General features: G+C 27.7%; 1 protein-coding gene across 1 annotated transcript in view; it reads right to left on the bottom strand.

Annotated features, from left to right (window-relative positions):
* The window catches only part of Ipo9 (Importin 9), a 50,234-nt gene that overhangs the window by 22,939 nt on the left and 2,849 nt on the right, over nucleotides 1–24,446 (bottom strand). The window contains exons 4-13 of the mRNA XM_016060163.4: nucleotides 22,942–23,030; nucleotides 20,004–20,090; nucleotides 18,397–18,516; nucleotides 14,492–14,592; nucleotides 14,235–14,293; nucleotides 12,896–13,047; nucleotides 12,714–12,812; nucleotides 11,291–11,388; nucleotides 8,403–8,542; nucleotides 822–900 (exon numbers count right to left, since the gene is read on the bottom strand). Of these exons, the coding sequence (XP_015915649.1) occupies nucleotides 822–900; nucleotides 8,403–8,542; nucleotides 11,291–11,388; nucleotides 12,714–12,812; nucleotides 12,896–13,047; nucleotides 14,235–14,293; nucleotides 14,492–14,592; nucleotides 18,397–18,516; nucleotides 20,004–20,090; nucleotides 22,942–23,030 (1,024 nt within the window). The remainder of the gene's footprint in view (nucleotides 1–821; nucleotides 901–8,402; nucleotides 8,543–11,290; nucleotides 11,389–12,713; nucleotides 12,813–12,895; nucleotides 13,048–14,234; nucleotides 14,294–14,491; nucleotides 14,593–18,396; nucleotides 18,517–20,003; nucleotides 20,091–22,941; nucleotides 23,031–24,446) is intronic.

The following is a 24,446-nucleotide window of genomic DNA, read 5'->3' on the forward strand; positions in this document are numbered from 1 at the left end:
ATCCCATAGCGTAATTTCCAGGCTATAGAATTGATTTTTGAAATCTAGAAATATTTACCGAATATTAGGACAAGATTATATGTTGGCAATAACACTATGAATGGCAGGGCACCTTAAGAAAGCTACTGGTAGCAGAGTTTTGACTCAAACTGTTTCAAACTGATTACACTATATGTTTGTATAGAGATCTATTGTTTTCATTTAGTTGACAAAGAAAACAGGCATAGGAGCATCTCAATGTGCTCTAAAAGGAAAGTTCCATTTTAATGTACAACCTAACAATAATAAACTGCAGAGTATGTGGTACATGAAATAACTCTGCTATATTATGAATCTGGATGAAAATGTCTGGTGATTTAGCAATTTAGGGATGAGATTTACAGACCTATTGTGGTCATTAACTCTGCAGCAATCTTTGAAGAATGGACGCTAGGCCACATTGTACTCAGCTAGTAGAATTTACTTTTTTTGATGAATGAATTCTTCAATTAAATTGGCCAATGTTTCCCAGAAATGAATCTAATAAAGCATGTTTGCAACATTCTAATGAGAATACCCTTTGATAACCTCATTCATTTTATGTTTTGTAGAATTTGCTTTCAGGGGAAATAACCCTCAATGATACTCAATTTTATTAAAGAAATCACATTTTTTGTTTGCATAATATGTTTAAATTATGCATTTTAGCTTACTAACACACATAATTCATAGTTTATACACATAATTATAATATTTAATTCTTTTGAGCACTACACAAAACTAAATATTTAAAAAAAAATTTCAAATCTTTATTTTTTCTTTAAGCAATATAAAAATTGTACCTTTTTACTAATTCTTCATTCATGACTGTAGGAAAGCGACTTGCAAACCATAAGCATCTTCCATACAGAAAAGGTGATGCTGAAACATATATACACATTTAAAAATTCCTCTAAATGGAAAACAAAATACATTTGCAGAGGACAGAAATAGATTTTGTTTAAATATTTAACAATTTCAACTTCAAACTACTACATACTTTAAAAAAATATGGCTGTTTTAGTACAGAGGTTCATGTTGTTATGATTTCTATGAGTCAGTTACAAATATTTACGCCAGGTTATTTTATGCGTCTTAATTTTTTACCTCCCTGTGATATTTAATAATTCTCTTTCCCATTTTTACTTATTACAGATTAAATTGTACAAATCACAATTAGATAGTGTGACATTAGGTCACAGCCTAATTTATAAATATCCTTTTTTTTAATCAATAATACTAATTCTTTTAATTTTGTAATACATTCTTTTATTTCATCATCTTTCTTTAGCCCCTTAAGCGGTAGCGCATTTTGGACATTCTCCCCCTAAAATCCCTTACCAGCTCCTTAAAAGAGCCCCTTTATTTCGAGAAGTTTCCACCCTTTTTTTTCTGAGAATTCCACGGGTCGTCGGCGTCTTTCATCTCCGCGTGTTTGTTGTGTTTCTCAACCGTAACTTTTAACACATAATCAATTTTTCGTCTCAACTCGTGATTTTTAGGTAATTTAACTTTAACTTGCACAACATGCACTATAACTTCAATTTTAAGTTTTTGTATCTTATAAAAAGGAAGAGCGCGAAAGACGGATAGTTTTTCGATAATTTGATGTCATAGAATTTGCTGCCCTCCGCTTAACGGAGTTTTAACATTTTTTTGCTCCCACCTCCCTAAGGTGGAGAAGCTTTTTTTTCTCGAAGATGGCTTCTCTGCGCCATCTTCATTTGATGTTGGGTTTTGTTCGCTGAAAATATCCCATCCTCGTCGCCAGAACTCTCCTGATAAATTCTCCAGCTTTTTAAAGGATGACCCGCTGACCAACTACCGTCAGGGATGGAAATCCCCCGCAGTCATTTGTAACTCCTGTTCCAGTCATCACTAGTTCCACATCCTTGGCATGAGCCATTCCTAAAATGATGTCGTGCCTCAACATGATGATGTGTCTAGTTTGTTTTTTCCTCCAATAAAACAATAGTGATTTTTTTTCAAAAAGAACTGGACTGATTCCTTTTTCACTAGCCAAAAAGTTTTTGTTTGTTTCATCCTAAACTCATCTCCAATCCAGGACTGGATATCTTTTTATGAATAAAAAGGTATGTGTTTTGAATATACTTGTTGTCTTCTAGAACTGTTTTTTTGAAGAAGAAGAATTACTATTTTTCTGGGTTAGCCAAACTTCGTAAAATGTACAACTAACTATGTTTCACCCGGCCATTATTTTTTTAGTTTTTCTCTTTCTAAATTGTTATTTTTTTTGCAACTTTTTCATTCTTTCTATACCCAACCTTAACAGGGCATCTGGTGCCGTTCCGCTTTTCGGTTGGTGTATATTGTTTTTAATTATATTTATTTTGACCAGGGAATGTGTATTATTTCAAATTAAATTTTTTTACTATGAGTAAAGTAAGATATTATTATTCAATGTTTAATACATTTAATTTCAATAAATTTCTTTAAGTTTGGAGTAGGAAATGAATTGTTTATTTCAATAGTTTTTGATATTAGCCAAATAAACAATAATAAATTATGCAATGTAATCAAATTTTTTTAATACACTTCATGTTTTGATTAGTTCATTAATATCTTGTTTTGGTTATTTACTAATTTGTTTCATACAATAACCAAATAGATAATTTTTTTAAGTTGAGTTGATAATAATTATTTGTCATAATTTCTGTAGTTGAATATTACAATTGTTTTATAATAGTGATTAAAAATAACGATTTTGATTAGGATGATTAATATAAATATTTTTGATTAAATAATAAGTAGTAATTGGATAAGATTTGGTAAATAATTTTTCATATAACAAATTTAAAAATAAGATTCCTTTTATTCTATAAAATTGATGTTTACATAAATTATTTGAAAAATATTTTTTTTCACAGCAATTGGTTAAAATAATAAGTATTATTTAATATTTGGTAAATTTTATGTGAACTAAAAAGAAAAAAAAAAAAAAAAAATTTTTGCTTATTATGCTTTTGAATCAGGTCATGTTTAATAATTTAATTGATTATTTTGTTGAAAGGTTATTGAATTGATTTTTAATATGTATTGCCAATGTCTTACTCTCCTATATTGCTAAATTATTAGTGTTCTAATATATTATACTACAATTGATTGGTTTTTGAAAATGTTTGGGTATTTAATTGCACTTTGAAATAATTAATGACAATATTTTTTTCTAATGGTTGATATTTCTTGTTTATGCAAGTATATCGTTATATGATTAATTTGAAGGGTTACCTAATTTTTAATTGTGTTTTTCTTGATACTAAAATTTATTATATTTCAATATATTATTTTCATGAGGTTATCAAAAGGTTACAATTAGTAATAATACCTGTGTAATTGATACTTTTATTATTTAAATTTTTTTCATTAGATGACCCCAATTCAAACCCGTAATAGAACTTATTCTAATCCAATAATTATGCCTGATAATTTTAACAATATCACTATCTCTAAGGTTTATCCTTATGGTTTAACAAATAATTTTTTTTGATAATAATTTTTGTAATTAACTTATTGATATATGTGTGACGAGTGTTATTTGGGCATCGTTGTGTGTGATGCTGGTCATTACATATCCGTGGAACAGCGGGGTCTTGTAGCAGTTGTTATACAATATCAATGACTTTTGCATTTATAAATTTATTTCTTCTAACTTTTTAATGTTTCTAATTTTACTAATTTGCTTTTAATTGAATGAGGTATTCAAAAATGAAGGGTTTTTTTGATGATGGAGGATGAGCAGTTTAATTTTGGATTTTTCTTGTGGTCATTTTTTATCATTTTTTTCAAAAAAATAATTCTCTTTCCAAATTTTTTATTATCTAATGCTCTCAAATTTGGCTCTCTCCCAATTTTTTTTATTCTGTCATGTTCTCAATTTTAGTGAATCAATGTTTTGATGTAAGATTTGCCAAGCTTATATGTTTGAATGTGTTACGATTTTCTTACTGGAGTATCTGATAATTTAATATTTACTTGAATTATTACAAAAAAAAAAAAAAAATTAAAATATTTGGGATAGTGAATTTCCTGAATCGTGTCTGGTAATACAGATGCATCAAAATTTTTTTGGGATTAATTTATTAAACTAATTGGGAAAAATATGTCCCGATTGCTCTGGGTAATACCTGAGCTCAACGATTTTTGCTGGTAAATTAAACCAGAATTTTTCTTTTTTTTTACTTTTCCCTGGCCATAATAGAGCCAGACGTTAATTATTAATTTTAGTTTCCTGATCAAAAATGAATCAGAAGGTATTCCTGGTCAAAGAAACCAGAAGATCAATTATGATACCCTGGTCAAAGAACCGGATGATATATATGACATATATATATATAATAATAATTTAAAATAAATACAAAAAATGATTCGAGTCAATTATTAAGTAATTGAATTGTTTTGATGCTCTTTGAGAAAAATATTTTGCGTAACCTTTGAATATCCATATGTTAATAATTACTAAAGTACATAACTTTCACAATGTTACCTTCATTGTTAATGTTAAACTAATAATTAAGTGTCTTTTAAGGTTAAACATTTTTGCTTTGTTTGAGAACATTCTTTCATTTGTGTTGTAATAATATGAAATAATCATCAAAATCTTTCATAATCAATAATACATTGATTAAGTAATCACTAATTTTCTAAACGAACAAATGATACAACGTTGTTCATGTCTAACTGATTGCAATTTTTTTTAACAAATATTTCATGTTAATATTTGTATTTTTTAGATTACGTAAACACATAATTGTAATTAATTAATGACGTCTGATTTTCGAATGCCAATTTTTTTGTTTTTCGACCCTGTAGTTCTGTACAGTATTTTTTTTCCTTTTCTAGTATGTCATAAGTCACTATTATTACATACAAAATTTTTTGGATTTTTTTTGCAGAGTGTGAATTCTCTTTGCATTAGTAATGTATACAAGTACACCTCATTGTACATCTCAAGGTGTCACAACGGTTGTTATGATTTTTTTATTGTTTTGTGTTATGTTGTTTTATACAAATTGTTGATGCTGAGTTTGTTAATTGTATATTGTTCAGCAATTTTTGTTAGGTAATGCTTTTTGTAAGCAATGTGTCAAGGCCTTGTTTTGTGTTTGTTTTGTTTTTAGCAGTTTTTTTTGGTCAAAGTTCTGTGAGTCAATTTGTTGTTTTTAAGTGTTAAAATTCATTGCAGTTTTTGTTAAGTTTAATGTTTTGCCTAGGCTTTTCCTGTTACAACTAGTAAATTTAATTGCAAATTTTTTAAATTTTTTTTCAAGTCTAAAATTAATAATTTTTAATGCACTTATTGCTCTCACTAATGACTTTGATTTGTTTCAGGTATACATTTTGATGTGTACTAATTTTTTTGTCGTTTTAACTCGGATTACTACTTATCAATCTTGTTTGATTGGTTTCAATTTTTTTCTCAAAATTCACTTAATGGATTGATGTACAAAATGTTGTACAAAGTTTTTTTCGTTTAAGCTCGGAGTATTGTCAGTCTACAATGGTAGCCTGATTTTTTTTCGTTTGTTTGCAATTTTTCAATTTTTTTTCATAATAAATTCCAGCAAACAAATCAATTTCCTTTCAATTCCTTCTTACAAGGAATAATTTGAGTTAATGTCCTTTACCTCAAAAATTGCGTTTCCACTATTACTAAGTGAGATTTTCTTTTTTGAATAATCAATTATCCATTTTACCTCCTTAATGTTATTTTCTTTGGAGAAGATTTTCTCAGTCTACTTCATGTAGCCTGAATTTTTTTTATACGGGTGTTATTGCACTTATAGGCATTCACATGCATCAAGGCATATGTTGTTTAAGTTTAATTTATAGTACATGTGTTGACGATTCTGTGTCAAAATGTTTGTTTTCATTTAGCAAACAATTAAGATTGTTTTGTGTTTTTTTCGTCCATTTATCAAACAATTAACATTGTTTGCCTTTTCACTAATCAAGATGCAGCCATGTAAAGCTGCTTATATGTATGTGTTGTTATGTGTTACTAATTCTTTGTATGTCTTATGTTTGAGGCACAGCTTTTCTCATTTCAGACTCTTACTATCAAAAGTTTTGATATAGATTGTTATGTAAACATCTGACTATTTGTAAGTGGAGTAGTGGTGAACTGGAGTTGCAGGCTGTTAGAACTTAATTTCATTTATAAATTTTTTTGGATTAATTTTTTTGGCAAAAACAAAAAAAAAAAAAATTTCTTCAAAAATTTTTTTTCTGCAGTGGGGGGTATAATGTGACATTAGGTCACAGCCTAATTTATAAATATCCTTTTTTTTAATCAATAATACTAATTCTTTTAATTTTGTAATACATTCTTTTATTTCATCATCTTTCTTTAGCCCCTTAAGCGGTAGCGCATTTTGGACATTCTCCCCCTAAAATCCCTTACCAGCTCCTTAAAAGAGCCCCTTTATTTCGAGAAGTTTCCACCCTTTTTTTTCTGAGAATTCCACGGGTCGTCGGCGTCTTTCATCTCCGCGTGTTTGTTGTGTTTCTCAACCGTAACTTTTAACACATAATCAATTTTTCGTCTCAACTCGTGATTTTTAGGTAATTTAACTTTAACTTGCACAACATGCACTATAACTTCAATTTTAAGTTTTTGTATCTTATAAAAAGGAAGAGCGCGAAAGACGGATAGTTTTTCGATAATTTGATGTCATAGAATTTGCTGCCCTCCGCTTAACGGAGTTTTAACATTTTTTTGCTCCCACCTCCCTAAGGTGGAGAAGCTTTTTTTTCTCGAAGATGGCTTCTCTGCGCCATCTTCATTTGATGTTGGGTTTTGTTCGCTGAAAATATCCCATCCTCGTCGCCAGAACTCTCCTGATAAATTCTCCAGCTTTTTAAAGGATGACCCGCTGACCAACTACCGTCAGGGATGGAAATCCCCCGCAGTCATTTGTAACTCCTGTTCCAGTCATCACTAGTTCCACATCCTTGGCATGAGCCATTCCTAAAATGATGTCGTGCCTCAACATGATGATGTGTCTAGTTTGTTTTTTCCTCCAATAAAACAATAGTGATTTTTTTTCAAAAAGAACTGGACTGATTCCTTTTTCACTAGCCAAAAAGTTTTTGTTTGTTTCATCCTAAACTCATCTCCAATCCAGGACTGGATATCTTTTTATGAATAAAAAGGTATGTGTTTTGAATATACTTGTTGTCTTCTAGAACTGTTTTTTTGAAGAAGAAGAATTACTATTTTTCTGGGTTAGCCAAACTTCGTAAAATGTACAACTAACTATGTTTCACCCGGCCATTATTTTTTTAGTTTTTCTCTTTCTAAATTGTTATTTTTTTTGCAACTTTTTCATTCTTTCTATACCCAACCTTAACAGGGCAGATAGTATAGTTTAGTTGAAGATATTTACCTCACAAAACTGACACATGTATTATAACAGTTTTTATAGATTATATAATTTTAAAAAAAAATCTGCAGAACAAGTAAATAAACAACAATTTCAGACAACTGATTTTGTTGTTTATTTAATACATGGATTAATAACTATTTGTTTATTTAATACTGAACTTAATACATGGATTAATATTTATGATAAATTGATTTTCAAATTCTTATAAACTTATACATATAATATATCTGACTCTCTATATTGTAAGAAGCTTTAATACAGTTTTTATTGCCTCTTTAAGATAAACTGACATTTATGAAATTGGCTTTATTAAAGCAAAAGCATATGTGCATGATGGCAAATTATTTTTCATTAGGCATGATTCAAAGTCAGATTTCATTGATATTGATGGTTTATTGAGAGAAATAATAAGGGGTTTACATGTATGTAAATTATCACTTGATGTGAAAAATGAAATAAACTAATATAAAAAAGCTGTATGAGTATAAAAGATACATAAAACTAATATATGATAATTTACCGTTGCCAGTATGTAAAATAATATACTGTTTAATAAACATTAGAATTATACCCATTTAGCCTTATGTTAATTAAAATAAAAGTATTTTTAATATATATTAAATATATGAATACAAATAATAAAGAAAGACTTGTTTTATCAATAGCAATTAATAATTTTTTGTTTTGTTTTCTGATCTAAATTAATTTATTTTGTATCTCTCTATACATAAAAGTGAAAGTTTGTCTGTATGCACTCTAATAAATCAAGAATGGGAGAGTTATTCACATGCAATACTTGAAAAACCTGCTTTTTGATTGTTTTGACATGTGTGGTTATTACTATTTAAATATTACTTAATAATAAAAATTAACAAAATGTCACAAAATTTCTACACAAAATTTCTAATTTCTAAGATTTTGTAAAAAATCAGTAATGAGATACTTGAAAGTAAATTAAACAAAGTAAGATATCATTACCAGATGAGTTCAGATCTTCAACTACAACAGAATGTAAAAAACCAGCTAAATCAAAAGGTAAACTGTTCTGCTCCATACCAGAAGAAAATGCTTCAGATAAACTACCAATTGCAAGCATGCATGATTCATGCACTTTCCACCTAAAACAGATACATTGATATTAAAATTTCAGTTTATTTAATTGTTTCATATCAATCAACTTTAGTAAAAATAACATGAAATCATATTACAGGGATGAGAGTAGTCAGATAGTAAAAAAGAGGAAATCCAAGAATGTATATATATATATATATATATATATATATAAATATATATATATAAACAAAAATTTGCCAAAAAAGTGCGATTTTTAAACTCGTAAACCATGTGATTATAAATCCCGATATGAGTCTTTTAAATCACGTGGATATGAAACTCAACACCGAATTTAAAATATGCGAAAATACAAATCATGATGCGTAATTTTTAGAGCACGATGCATAATTTTTAAATCGCGCAATATTACAACCGCAAAAACGAACCCACGACATTGGATTTTAAGCTCGCGTAGCTACATAGAGTTTTAGAAGCTCGTAAATACAAATCGCGATATTGGGTTTTTAAATCTCGTAAATAAGAATCGCAATGTACAATATTTAAATCGCCTGAATACGAATCACAACGTTCAACTTTTAAATCAGGTAAATACGAAAATCGATGTTTGATAATAAAATCACGATTTTAAAAATTCATAAATACAAAACACGATATTGGACTTTTAAAATCTCGTAAATATGAGTCATAATGTACGATATTTAAAAAGCGTAAATAAGAATTGCAATGCGCAACTTTTAAATCAGGTAAATACGAAAATCGATGATTGATATTAAAATCGCGTGAATAAAAAACGAGATATTTGCAGAGTCTGAACTTGGGATTTCTAAAAGGCTTGTTCGTATTGTTTTATGTTTGGACATAATAAATAAAGATTTACAAGATTAATTGAATGAGCAAATAAATATTTTCACCTCAAATCCACCTCTATTTTTTTTTCTCTTTTTTGTTTGCTTTCACTCCAGAATACAAGAAGCAGCGACGTCTGAATTACGAAAACACGAGCTATCCCGCCAACGGATAAAAAATACGGAAAATCTTATTTTCTGTGCGTGAAATCGGAGAAATTAGAAAATATAAGTAAAAATGCGGAAGGGTTAGCAGCTAGGACGTAGTTTGAATTTTCTGTTTTTCTTTGAAAATCGTAAATTAGTATAATTATTTTACTTCAACGACTAAATTTTCAAAAAAAAGCGGGATACTTATATAAAAAAAAAAAAAAACGAAACTTTTATAGAATAGGAGTTTTTGATAAAAAGGCTGAAATTCGAGAGACAAAAGCGAAAAAAAATCTCATCCCTGTATAAAGGTCAACCAGTTTTAGCCCAAGGAAATGATTTTTAGAGAAACTTCAGAAGGAGGAATGAGAACTTCAATAATTTCGCTCTGCAGAAAATTAAATTCCTCATAAAATATTTTAACTTGTGTAAAATAAAATTTCAGCGGAAATTAGCGGGAAAAATGGAAAAATCTGAAAAAAAAAGCGGAAATCCGCGAATCCGCAGAAGAATCTCATCCCTGATATTACTTATACTATTCAAGAGCACAGTTGCTAACAAGTTGAGAAGATATTTCTCTTAAAACAAATTACACATACTTAAAAAATAATGATACAGAATGAAAAAAGGAATTTTTTAGAATGCATTCTTAACAGTTAATATTAGTAACAATTATACAAATTATTAAAATATTCTAAATAAATTTTTCATTGGAATTTAAAAATCTAGTACTTACTTCAGGGAGAATTTTTTTTTTTTTTTTTTTGAAGCTGAGAAAATAAATAAAATCATGAGCAAGTCGCTAATAAATAAGGAAGGTACACGAAAATATTTTATTTAAGATTAATATTTGAAATTTGATTAAGAAAATATTTGATTAAGATTATAAAATATACAACAGAATATTTAGTTTAAATGATATATTTTAGACAGAGTTTTATTGTCTATCACAAACTTAGCGTATCATCACTAATATATTTTTCTAGACTTCTAGAATAGCATAATTCAATAAATTAAGGTATCTATGAAAACAAGTTAAGCATTTATTTTAATACATACAACAGCATATCCATAGGATATTTCATCAGGTAAACAAAATTCTTATGAATTCTTTTCCCCCCCTTCAATCTACCCCTCATGTTTATAAATTAAATGCTTAGTTGACCTTTGGTGAAGTTATCTTTCTCCTAACAAAAGAAAATTTCTTCTATTTTTATGAATCTTGCAGCAAACTTCGAAGAATATGTGTATTTGTTTATAAAACTAAGGCCCAGATTTTGTTGAAATTAGCATTTTTGTAAATTTTTTCTTTTAGATATTTTTTATTTTATTTGCAAGGCTTTTTCCTCCGTTTTTTATTATGCTCATGAATCACTATGTTTCTCTTTTTTTGTTATTTTAGCACATAACATTTATTTCAAACTTGAATAAATGCAAAACATGTATTGCATCAGTTTACATATTTTGACCTGAATGAAAGTAATTCTAGATAGGAAAACATTGTTTTAGTTTTACTTTATTTAAATCAGGGATTTTTACAATTTTAATGGCATCTATAGGAATTTTTTAAGTCATTAAAATTCAGGCTCTAATAATGACAAGCTTGCTATAACAACAGTATGATTTGTTATTTAAAATTGTTATAATGTACTTTTACTGAATTTTGCTGAAATAATTTTAACAGCACAAAAATAAGCAAATTAACAATAGCATTTCTTCTTCAATGAAATAGCAAAAAGAGTGAGTAAAAACGATTATCAATTTTATTTCATAATTCAAACGGAATATTTTACTCACCAATAAGGATTTGCATTCTTATTTGTTTCTTGTATATGACGTGTAACAGCTGCACATAAGCTTTTAACTGTTTCTCCTTCAAATTCCACACCCAACAACTAATTGAAGAAAGTTGTATGAATTTTTAATACATTTTACGTGCATTCATAAAACACTTCAATTTGGTGATTAATAATTTATTTTGATTAACAAAAAAAAAAATTTTTTTAATAATTTACAATAGTAAATAACAAGAATTTATAATGTTAGATAGGTCTTGAGAGAGAAACATTATAGTTTTTTAAAGACTTACTCTTAAATTAGCTTCTAATTAGACTAAATTAGCTTCATTCAGAACACCATTAGAATAATCAAAGAGTCTATAAGCAGATTGCAGATATTTCAACTTGTAGTTTTAAAATTGGACCGAAATTTAGTAAAAGAAATTAAAATAGGTGTTCAAAATTTTGATTAGGAAAGATTTTAGAATGCGATAAAATGAATTTTTCTTTGTCTTTCTCTGATAAAAACTATCTTTATTTTAATGTAAATTTTGAGCTCTATAAAAATAAGCTTTCATTTGAACCCTCATTGTCATGTCATAAGCCAAGTAAGCTCAGAATTTCTTACTCAATAGCTTACATCATAGATTAAATCATTGGGAAATACTTATTTGTTTATAAAATAGTTAATTAAATTCATAAAAATTCAGAGGTTAACCTCGAGATTTTGAAACTAACACAAATATTAAGATAATTAAGTTAAAAATTATTATTTATTGTAAAATTCTTAAATCATTAGATACTTATTCACCACCACTTTTACTAAGTGGTTCAAACATAAAAATTTAGCATAAAAATTTTAAGACTTAAGGATTATAAGGGGTGATTGTGACACAAAATGAAAAAACCCTGAAAATTTTATGTGCAAAAACATAATAACAATATATCAATTTATATACCCTATTCATATCTAATATAATTTATTGAACTAAGATTTATAATTAAATTACCTACTAATAAATAATGTCACACTTTTAAGGTAACTAATTTAAGAAAAAACTTAGTTATTACAAGAATCGCGATATTGGGTTGAAACTCGTGTGAATAATATAATGAATTTAAGAATGTGGAAATACAAATCGGGATGCATGCAATTTAGATCCCTTGAATACAAATAGCATCATTGGATTTTTAAATCATGTGAACACGAATCGAGATGTACAATTTTTAAATCTTGTGAGTATGGATAGCGATATTAGTGGATTCAGTGGCAGTTTTAAATATTAAAAACTAAGAGGAGAGTATCTGATAAATCTTCCCTCTTTACACAAACATCAAAAGCATGTCCAGGAATATGAGGTAAAGATAACAGAACTTTATCTAACATTGTGTCATATGCCTGACTCAAAGGACCAGCTAGATCTAAATTAACAATATCTTACCAACAACAAATCTTGAGCAGAAATTCTGACAGAATATGCAAAAGAATCCTCATCTTCATCTTCAACAAATTGATCTGGACTGTTGTTCCAAATTTTTATCTAGTTTGATTAAAACTAATATTAATTTATGCTTTAGTAAGAATACAATTAGCAGGCATTTAAAATATATTTCTAAATCTAACCTGTTCTTCTGTAATCTGCATGTATAATAAAATGTAGTAAAGTAGATCAGCTAAGCTATCTCTAATACATTTTCTATACTTTTTGCCTTCAACCAGAGTTATAATGAAATCAAATATACCAAAAACAAAATTTTCAAAACCAAGAACTTCACCTGAAATCAAAATATAAAAACACCACATCTATAACTAGGAGTTTTTTAATGGAATGAATGTTCTGTATCATGAAAAAATAATAATAGAATAATATAAAATTAGAACTGAACGCATCAACCTTAATGTTGAATTTTCATTAAATGGGAGACTTGATATGTTAATAACACTAAATGGTAAGAATACAAACAATACTGGATTTAAACAAATTTTAATCAACAAAATTTTATCTTTGCATTTTGACTAATCATATAGTGATATTAGCGAATGTTGTTCTTTTTTTGTAGTAAACAGTTAGTTCAAATAATTGTATCAAGCTACTGATATCTCATATGCTTATTTTTGATTTCTGAACATTTTTTTGGATTTAGAGTTCCAAAGTGGAAACATTTAGAAAAATTACAAAGCTAAGCTCGAAATAAATACACAAAAGATGGGAGACTATTTTAATGCTAAGCAAGTGATACACTTATTTCACTTAAGTCTTTGGTTCGTCACATGTTTTATCCAAAAGCCTGAAAATAGAGTAAAACTAGAACAACACACTAACTGCAAGGAGTTCATACTTGAGACCCACATGATTGTGTATAAATTAAAACTGTAGACACTTCATAGGAAAGAAAAAAGTTCACCTCAATGGCAAACAGTTCTTTTCATATAAAGCAATTAATTATAAATTTCTGTACAAGAAACACTGAAGTTTCTAATATGGTCAAGGGAACAATCTCCATGACCTCCCTTGTCAGGGGCTAGAGATTTAGTGGATGATTAGCAAAACATAACCTTTCACCTGAAGAGAATCTGCCTCCCCGGAATGCTGAATTCCTGTCAGTGTCTCCACGATGACGACAACTAAGAAACAGCTTTCTTTTTCGAAGAGGACTCTCCAGCAGTAACTAGGTGTTGCCAATGACATTAGAATCTCTAGCAAACAATCTTACCTAGATTCTGAAATTTACATTGGAATTGCCAGCAAATAATCCTACATGAATCTTGAAATTCACATCAGAATCTCCAGTAATAAAGACCATGACCATTTTATTTTTAAGAATTCAATCATATGATTCAATTTTTAAAAGATATCATACAGTTAATATGATCAAGTATATTGCTTGACTACATTATATTATTATAAATTAATTTTGAATAATACTTTCAAAACATAAAATTATAAAGAAAAATTAATTACCATCAGAGTCAACAGGATTGTCTGCTTCTTCAGAATCATTAACCACTGTTTGCAAGTATCTTAAAATCAAGTTAAAGGATTGAAAAAAAAATAGAATAAAAATTTCAATATTATATACAAATAGCAGCTAATATTTTAAAAAGAAAATATTTATAAAAATTGAAAATATATAAAAATTGAAAATTTTAATAAATTCTTTTTTTCTTTTAAGATCTATAGCTACAGTCTATATTTTTTGTGAGAAAAAAAAAGGATACATGTTAGCGCCCTGAGTTAAAGAGTCCCATAATGGTGGCAATATGTGAGGTAGGTAAGAAACCATCTGTTTGGGAAAATACTTTACTAAACTTCTTAAGGCCTGTAAAAGACAAAGATTTTAATTGATTATTGTTAGGGTAATAATGAGGTAAATCAGTTAATTATTCAGGGTTGCCACAGTAAAAATGAACAAAAATAGTTGCCTTTAGTAGCCTCAAGCATGAAAATAGTTGCCTGTACAGGAACTATAAATTTATCAAAAATAGTAGCCAAATAACTAAAATTATAGCTTGATTGTCAAATACTATTATTAGGACTGGGTGATGCCTGAAATTTTAAATTGTGATACATCGTCAGTTAGACGTCACGATATAGTGATGTATCGCAATTTAGCATATGTTCAAAAATTACCTATGGGAAATCTTTAAATCAATCAAAAATAAATAAAAAGGAATAAATCTAGTACAAAAGAAAATATTAATTCTAAACTTATTCTACTATGACATCAATATCATTGTTTAATTTTTTCAATTAAATTAATAAAGAAGTCGAAGTATAAGCAAACCCAAGCTTTATTTCATTTTTCTTAAATTAAAAATGATTTAAGATTTAGTGGTTTAAAAATAATAATACTGTAACAAATTATTTTACAAACATGCATTAAAAATTAAAAGAAGAAAAAAAAACGAAAGTGGAAAACAAACCAAAAAAATGTTCACTTCAGAAGAAATTTTTTTAAATTTTTATTATTTGTTGAAAAAAAAACATGCTTTTGAAACATCATTAGACCCTTTTTTATTTACTAATTTAAAATAATAAAAAGTAGTATTAATTAATGATCAAATTCTGTACTTAATAAATGTAAAAATATTTTTACTTATTTATTATTATTTTCATTTTTGAAAATAAAATTGACTAAAGATTTATTTGTTTAAAAACGATACTGACTATCGAACAAATTATAAAACAAACAAGTATTGAAAGAATTTCAATAAAAATTTTAAAAAAATACTTTAAGTACTAATGTTAAATTATTAAAAACGTCAAAACATTACTAAACCTTTTATTTAATTTAAAAAAAATTTGTTTTAACTAATAGCCAAATTTTTTTAAAACTTTGTTTTCATTTTCTCAAAAATAAAAGCAAATTAAATAAAGGTAAGCTTTGTTTTAATTTTTTTATAATTAAAAACGACTGAACATTTATTGGTAGAAAAACAATCAAATTATTATACTTAACTACATTTAATAAATTTAAAAAAACTAACTTTTTATAATAAAGTTAAATACAAAATACCCCTATTAAATTGTATCGCTTAAAATAAAAAACAATAATTGAAAAAATCAATGATTTGATCTAGTGAGTTCAGAACGAAAATTTAAGAAAACAGCGATTGTGCAGCAATCGCAAAGTAACAGTAGGTCTACTAAAAATAATTGACAAGAATCGTTAAACCCAGACAGAAAAAAAATGGTATGAAATAATGCAGAACGAAACGATCGCTGCAAAAGTCTCACTGAAAATAATTTACAAGAGACCCAACAATTATTTCCAACGGAATCAAAAGGCACAACAATCGTAAAATGACTTAAGTCCCATTGAAAATAATCTTCAAAAAACGCAAAATCCCGAAGACAAAAATGGACATAAAGAAACTATACACTTCTTTCTATATTACAACGCTGATCCTCGCACGAAACCAGGAGTTCTGATTCAATTCGGTCTTCGTTATTCAACATCATCTTAGTAGCAAAACGCTATCTACATCTCTGCATATAGACGAAATCAAAATAGTCTTCGTTAGCCTAGTCAAGGATCCTTGCATTTTAAATCGTTAAACCGCGATTGTAATCTAATTCCAACGGCTTAGATCAGATTTCTGATGCATCGCCTAAAACGAAATTCACTACATCAGCCTACTGATATATGTGTTAAATCGATATTTCGCGATACATCGATTTATCGCCCAGTCCTAACTATGCTCCAATTAAAAAAAAGTTTCGTACATATACAAAAGGTATACACATTAGAAAATAGGTACCTAAATAAAAGTCGAATTCCAATTATGAATGTTAATAGAAGGAAAAAACAATTAAAAATAACAAAACTGCCCCTCAGAGAGAACATATAACAAGTACTTTATTAAATTCAATGGAAATTTAAATTATTGGCTCTTTGGACATAAATGATTGTAAAAAAGTTTGCTTTCTTTTATTAACGTTCTGAAAAGTAACGTTCATTTTTGTTAAAAAACTTCACCAAGAGTAAAAAAAGTCTCCTAATAGTCGCCTATTCCTGAAAATAGTTGCTTTTTTAGCCTTTTCGGGCAAAAAAAAATGGCATAGTCGCCTAAGGCCGAAAATAGTAGCAAATAGTTGCATTTTAGTAGCCTGTGGCAACCCTGATTATTAGACGTATATTGCACAAAATAAAAACAATAAATAGCAATAGAATTTTTTCATTTTTATTATGAAAATTTTAGAGTAAAGAATAATACTATAATTCAATAAATTATTCAGAAACACTTTTAAGAAGGAAGTTAATGGAAGTTAAGTTAATTTCAATAAGAATTTATCACATAAAAATGAGTACAATTTTTTTTCTTGTACCATAATCTTGTGAATTCTCAAGCAGCTATTGCAAATAAGTTCATATGCTTATCAACTGTAAATAAATAGATCATAAATAATAATACAGGTTAACATCTGTTTGAAGCTTAGAAGTGATAGAGACTTAGCAATCTCAAGGTATGACCATGAAACTTTGTATAAAAATGTATGCAATGCTATTAGATATTTTTTTTTTCTCTAGCGGCAGGTACTGAGCTTTTCGTTCTTCACCTCGGAAGATGTTGGAAGTGTTGCTCATTTAACGTTACCCAGTGGGCACCTGTGAACCTAAGTTACAGAGGCGGGCAACATTATTCACGCCACACTGCCACAAAAATCCGTTCATAGTGTGGGCCACTTTCACACATCACACACAACGGAGGACAACACATATAGAGAAACATCCATGACCAGAGCGGGATTCAAACCCGAAGCCATTGGTTTCGCAGTCAGGCACGCTAACTGCTCGGCCGGCACTATTAGATAGTAAATTAGTTGGTAGAAAATAATTCAGAATTTCAGAGCTTCTTTTATATGCACGCTAAGTCCAATAAGTAACACGAAGAAAAATGGGAAAAAAACAGGTACACTCATTTTGATTTCATGATTAAATATTAATGTTTTAATAAAAATCCTAATAGTTTTAAAATTCATAAATATAATGATTAATCAGTACGCACAATAATTTAAATTACATAAAAACATTTTTTTTTTCTCAATAAAGATAAATTTTTTAAAGATATATTTTCTACATTCCCACAGTTATTTATGCAAATCAAAAGTTTTTTTGCACATAATTTTAAAATTCCTTTATTTAAATGCAATGTCATAAATGTAATAGTTGCTTATTATTTCTTTTTAAAATTATGATCTAACACAACATTTCTGAATTGAAATGCTTTTTCATTGCAATTAATAGAAATCACATGTTGAACGGGATCGAAGAAATCATTCCTACTACAAAAAACACTCTTTAAAATTTCATTGCCCAGATACTAGATGACTGTTTCAACTTGAATCTTGTACACAAAGTTTGATTTGGTATTCATTACAAATTCCTAACTTTAAGGTACATTCATTGAGATTTGAAATTTGTTTGATATTAGCACTTGACAAAACACAAGAAAGGTTTAATTAGTCATTCACTTGCATGCAATATCAGCTGAAAGTTAAGTCACAATGAACACACTGAGTGAAGCAGACATTACACAGTTAAAAAGTCTCAAAGCTGATAAATTAATAAAGTTAAAAATACAATTTCCAACATTTATATTTTATTCCTTTTCCAACTTACATTCAAAATATCTTTCTTTAAGCCACTATCTGACGTTTGACCATCCGGTATCTTTAAGGCACTTACTAAGGCTTCAGAAAACTTTGGTAAAATAGGATATAGCAAGTCTTTGGGTGCCGACTGAAAATAAAAGTTAAAATAATTGCAGGCATGGTAGTTTGCTACAAATTTATAAATATCAATAAATGTGACACAGTTAACTAAGTTGTAAGTTTTTAATAAGGATATATTTAGACTATTTAAGAGGCTTAGACAGAAGTTATAGAATGAAAATATAAAGTGGAAATTTACTGTATCTTAATTGCTTAACATATTCTTTTAACATTTCTTAATGTTACATAAACATAGATAAAATTCATTTTCACAAAAACATTTAATCAAGAAAACTGAAATTAACTAACTTAAGTATAAATAAATTCTAAATAGAACATTAGTATATATACAGTATCAAAGTTTTGCCAATGCCATATTTGCAGTATAACTCTATCAGAGGCTTCCTTATAAATACAGAAATACCGCAAATGCTCGAACATATTTTCTGATAATGTTAATCTAATCATCATATTGAAATATATTTTTTTTTTACAACAATTGCTTTCCCTCCCAGAAACACAAAATTATTTTTATTCAGGCAAGGCAAAATGCCATACAATTTTTTTTTCTGATACCTCGATTTTTGTGATTTCAATTGGCAGGCATAATTGTTTCAAAATACAGAATACAAAAGAAAGATGTTCAATACGATCACATCCAACACGGGATAAATCACTAGAATAGCATCTTACATTGGTCAGAAATAAGCAGCAAATGTGTTAAAAGAAATATACAAAGCTATTTGAGTGAGTTTAGTCCTATTTGTATAGATTACCGAAAGTAAGAAGTCAAGATGATAACATTCCAGAAGAAATTAATTTTGTGTGATAGAAATAATGCAAAAATGACAGTATAAAAGTTTAAATATTGAGAATTGTGACTGCTTAGATCTTAATACCTTTAAAGATGTAAGATCTTGCACCATATTTTAGAGAAAAAAATTTTTTTTTGGACACTATTTATACATCTTCTTTAAAAACAATTACAAAACATCTAAAACAAGTTTTCAAAGGGTGACTTAGGAATAAAAATACTACTTATGAATAAAATAAATAAATAAAACAGTCATCTTTTAAAAGCAGTGACTGTAGTATTTAATTTGTACTTGCAATATATTTGATAACTAATAAATTTATAGCTTTGTAATTAATAACTTTCTTTTGAAATTGAGTTATAGTAAAGTCAGAATATTTTTAAGTCCATCTTTTAACTCACACAGACTGCTTAAGTTAGAAACTAAGAGCTCCCACAAAATCACAATACATCAAAAACAAGATTTAAAAATTTATTTTCATTTAGAATGTTATTCCTAAAATTTAAAGATTGTTAGTTGCAAAATAGCTGTTTTACTTTGAAATGTTTTTATCTGAATTATTATGTAAGAAAAAAATGTTAGGAGGGAAAAAATTTAATAGAAAAAAAATGTTTTGACAAATCAAACTCTTCGTGAATGAGAAAAAATCATTTAGAACTCAGTTTATGTTCTTTGTTAAAAAGAAATTTTTTTTGCTTACTTTGTTATAAGGTGCCATTGCAGCTATCAATTCTGTACAAGTTGAAAATATTTCAACAGCTCGTCCTCTTGTCCTAATACCATATTTCTTAAAAGAAAAATAAATAAATATTTTAATTTTTTTCTTTTTTTCAACTTTGAGATAAAAATGTACAAATTATTTACATTAAAATTATATTAAAAAATACCAAAAAACTTAACAACACATTTGCATTGCAAAAAAATTAGTACTTTTGTTCATTAACAAAATTAAGGTGATTTTTTTCAGTTGACTAGTAAACCTAGCATTACAAATTCAAACTAGAATAAAATTTCCCAAAGTTAATAATTCAATATTTATAATCAATTATAAAATCTAATTTTAAACATCTCATAAATCACTAGAAAAATAACCGAAAAATTAAATAAACAACTTAAATATTTTTTAAATAATTGTGAATGTTAAATAATTTCTGTACCTTGTACAGAACAGAGTCTATACACAAATAATTAGGGCATTTGGTTTAACATTATAACATTGCCTAACTTAACACAATATTACTTTCATTGATATCATTTTAACAAATTGGAAAATGATGAACAGAATTAGATTTTTAAAATAAGATAGGTTAAAAATTTATACCTTTGTTCACAAACGAATACATAATAAAATAGTTTAGTACAAGTTTTTTGTTAAAAGAGGCGTACTCAAATTAAAAGTTTTACTCATACACTGAGCTTCATAAGTTAAGGTATAACCAGTTTCCTCAGCCGAATTAAAAAATTATCAAATATCAGAATTGAATTCAATTTATTTTGAGAACAATAGTCTTTAACTAACACAACAATATGAGGTTGCACATTATCACTCAGAAGGAAGTTAATACCAATAACAGCAACATATTATATTAACATTTGAAATAAAGATATCATTCTGATATCTCAAACAAGTCAAGAATTCCTCCATGGCAACATATGCAAGTTAATATGACTACCTAGAGCAGGGGTCGCCAAACTTTTTTGATTATCGACCCCTATATAATTTTTCGAAATCTCCATCGACCCCCGCAAAAGTAATTTTCTGTTAATTAAAATAAAACTCTATTAGATACTGTGTTTATACATTTATTTTATGATTTTAAACATTTATTAAAGTAATAGTACATTATGTAACAATAGTTTTATGAAAAATATATTAATATTGAAATTTAAATACCTTATTATTAAATAATAAGTAATTATGCATAAGTAGATATAATAAGTAAAGTAACTAAAGATTTACTGCTTCTTGATCAATAAGATGGGTGGGCCTGGTGTTTTTTTGCAAGGTTTGCTATATTGGGTTCAAAATTGGTCAATTTTAATTTTCGTCAAAATTGGTCAATTTTGTAATTTTCGTAAAAAAATACAAAATTTGCTATAGTTTTGTCGCGGGCTGTACTAATCCATATCATTAATGCTTACCTTTTTTTTTGTGCATTGATAATTAAAATTGATATCTAAACCAAACGAATGGTTTTATCGAAACAATAACTAATTATTCAAAACTATAAAAGTTTTAATGATGACACTGCAAATATTCAACACAGTTTGCAAAGATAGTTGAAACTGAGTATGATATTTGCATTTGTAACACCAATGCTCGTCACACGTGACATTTGGACAAGCGCACATATGCATATGACTTATAAACTGCGCTGAGTTCGTGCCACTGCGGGGTGGTACGTACATACTCGTTTCACCCCAATAAATATACATTTATTAATTTATGTTTTATTAAGAAACTGATATTGAGTCAATTATAAAAAAAAATCACAAATTTTACATACTTAATTAGGCATGTGTGATTTGCGTATTGAGAACTGTTTCTTTTTTCGATCCACAATTGACCCTTCCGATTCGGATCGACCCCCATTCGCCCCCCTGTCTCAGATCGACCCCTGCTTTTGTTAAATAGACCCTTGGGGGTCTATATAGACCACTTTGGCGACCTCTGACCTAGAGAGATCTCTGCCCAACCCAAGTCTTGGTAACTGATTTTTTTCAACAATGTTGGATTGGTTACATCAAATTTCTTGTTTTATTAAAATCAGTTAAGCATCCTGAAACACTTTACAAAGTGAACTTGGTGAAGAGTATAGAAACCCACTGTTGTCTGTTCCAGAAAACATGAAATTGAGATATTCATTGTTTCTGATGTGACAAAATGATCTACAGCAAGCTGATGCACAGTAATTTTCTTTTTTGCACCCAAAGATCTGCAAAATGGTATCAAACAGGTGCTGCAACTCATGTTTAGCAAGAAACATGTCTTTTAGAAACTGTATCATCAAATCGAAACCCGCTAACATTGGACCATACTGCGTGATACAGGGAAAGGTCTAGTCACATCAGCTTGCATCAACTCCATTTCCATCCATCTAAACAATTTCACCCAGACATTGTTAAACCTTTTTAGATATTTTCCACAAAACTATCAATAATTGAATAAACAATCATTCGTAAAATTTACTGACAAAATTAAGATTTTTCCCCTCATTCTTATAAAAGTGCCTATTTAAAAAAATAAAAGGCTATCTTATTTGCAAAAAATTGTCTTAAAATAACAATACTATTATTCATATAAACTATGAATTTTCTCATGAGTGCCATTTTTTAGTGAGATTCGAAAACCTTGTTGTATCTTTACTTTTGGAGGGCAATGTATCTGTAGTAAACTGGAGAACTCTGCCCTTGTCTCACTAACGGTTGCTAACCTTTAAAAATAAGTTATGCAACAACACTTTTATTTATCTAATTTAATTAAGATAAAACATTTTTATTATAAAACAAAATAAGCAGTTAAGAAAAATAAAAAACAGGCATAAAAATATTTCATTCAACCGACATGCGATACTAATTTTGCTATTAACTGTAAAAATGTATAATATTTGGTTTCATTAGTATGATTAAGTACATACTTGGTCTTGCAAAAAGATTTTAAGCATTTCAGGTAATATGATTGGAGCAAACTGTGGCATTTGTGAATCAGAAACCTCATTAGAAATTTCTGAAATGAGAAGTTTAATATATTAAATGATATAATATTTTGCTTGTGAAATTGAAAAAAAAAACACTCATTAAAAATGTATGAGCAGCAATTTTTATTTGAATGAATGATTAAATAAAATTAATTAGAAACAGTTTTTCATAATAAATATTCAGAAGTGACATACGCATAATGGACTTCTTTTAAAAACTATAACTTTTTTTGTCACAAAAAAAATTGGACAATAATAATGTCTTTATTTTACAAAAAAGACGAATAAACAATCACAAAACTTTTGGAATATTATTAAAGGTTTGCTGTTCACACTATTTATACTTTAGCATAAGAATAAAAAATCATTACAAAGACAAAAATTATAAGTAGATTAACAAAGCATTAATAGAAGAACACTTTTACTTACAAAGTTAAAAATAAACATATATTATTTTTAAATTACAAATCTTTTTGGAAACTTTGGGCAAAAATATACTCAGCATACAGGTTTTATATATATATTGTAAAGTTTTGTCAAAGGGCAAATCGAAAAACAATAATCAACTGACATTACTTATCAAAACTCAGGTGTTGTTTACTTAAGAGGTTTTTGTTTATACACGTTCCGGTAGTTGCACAATGATTCGTCAGGAGCAGAATGGTTGCAATCTATGTAATGGGTAAGAAATTAACTTACTTTTACTTTTCCTAGTAATTCTTAATAGTTAGTATTAAACACTTAGCTGTTTGCATGAATGTTATGTAAATTAGATTAAAGGATAAAAATTACAAGATACAGATACAAAATTACAGATTCCCATATTTTTTGCTGAATCTTATTTCCTAATTCGATTAGTTAATCCTCTTTATCCTAGTTGTAACTCATTTCTAATCCCTACTATATTTTTTTGCTATTTTAGAACATACCAAATGTACATCTGTTTGAGTGACATTTTTGCATTTTATATGCTGTTTTTAACATATTGATTATATAGTTAATTTCTAAGAGATTAATATTTTGTGATATTTCATCCTGATACTGACAGTTGAATCAAAATTATTAAAAGAAAATAATCTAAATTATTTTTGACATTAAATTTTTTAAAGTATACTATTAAACAATATTTTTTCAGGTTTGGAAAATTCTGCTGTATGATGTGATTTGAAATTTGAAATCATGCACTGAAAAATAAAAATAAATTAATTTGGTATCATTAGTTTGGTAATTTGGTATTTGGTATCAAATTAATTTACCAAATAATCTGGTATCAATAAATTAATTTGGTAAATTAATTTGGTATTGATTGATTCTTGACCTAAACCTAAAACTTTAAAATAGAGTAAATGGAAAATAAAATCAATACAAATGACATACAATTACAATCTATTTTAAATATAAAATGATATAATGCAATGATAAATGCTGATGTAATAAGAAATTTA

This window comes from Parasteatoda tepidariorum, chromosome 8 (assembly GCF_982258835.1).
Source record: "Parasteatoda tepidariorum strain Cologne lab strain chromosome 8, Ptep-v5.0, whole genome shotgun sequence".
Classification (NCBI taxonomy): domain Eukaryota; kingdom Metazoa; phylum Arthropoda; class Arachnida; order Araneae; family Theridiidae; genus Parasteatoda; species Parasteatoda tepidariorum.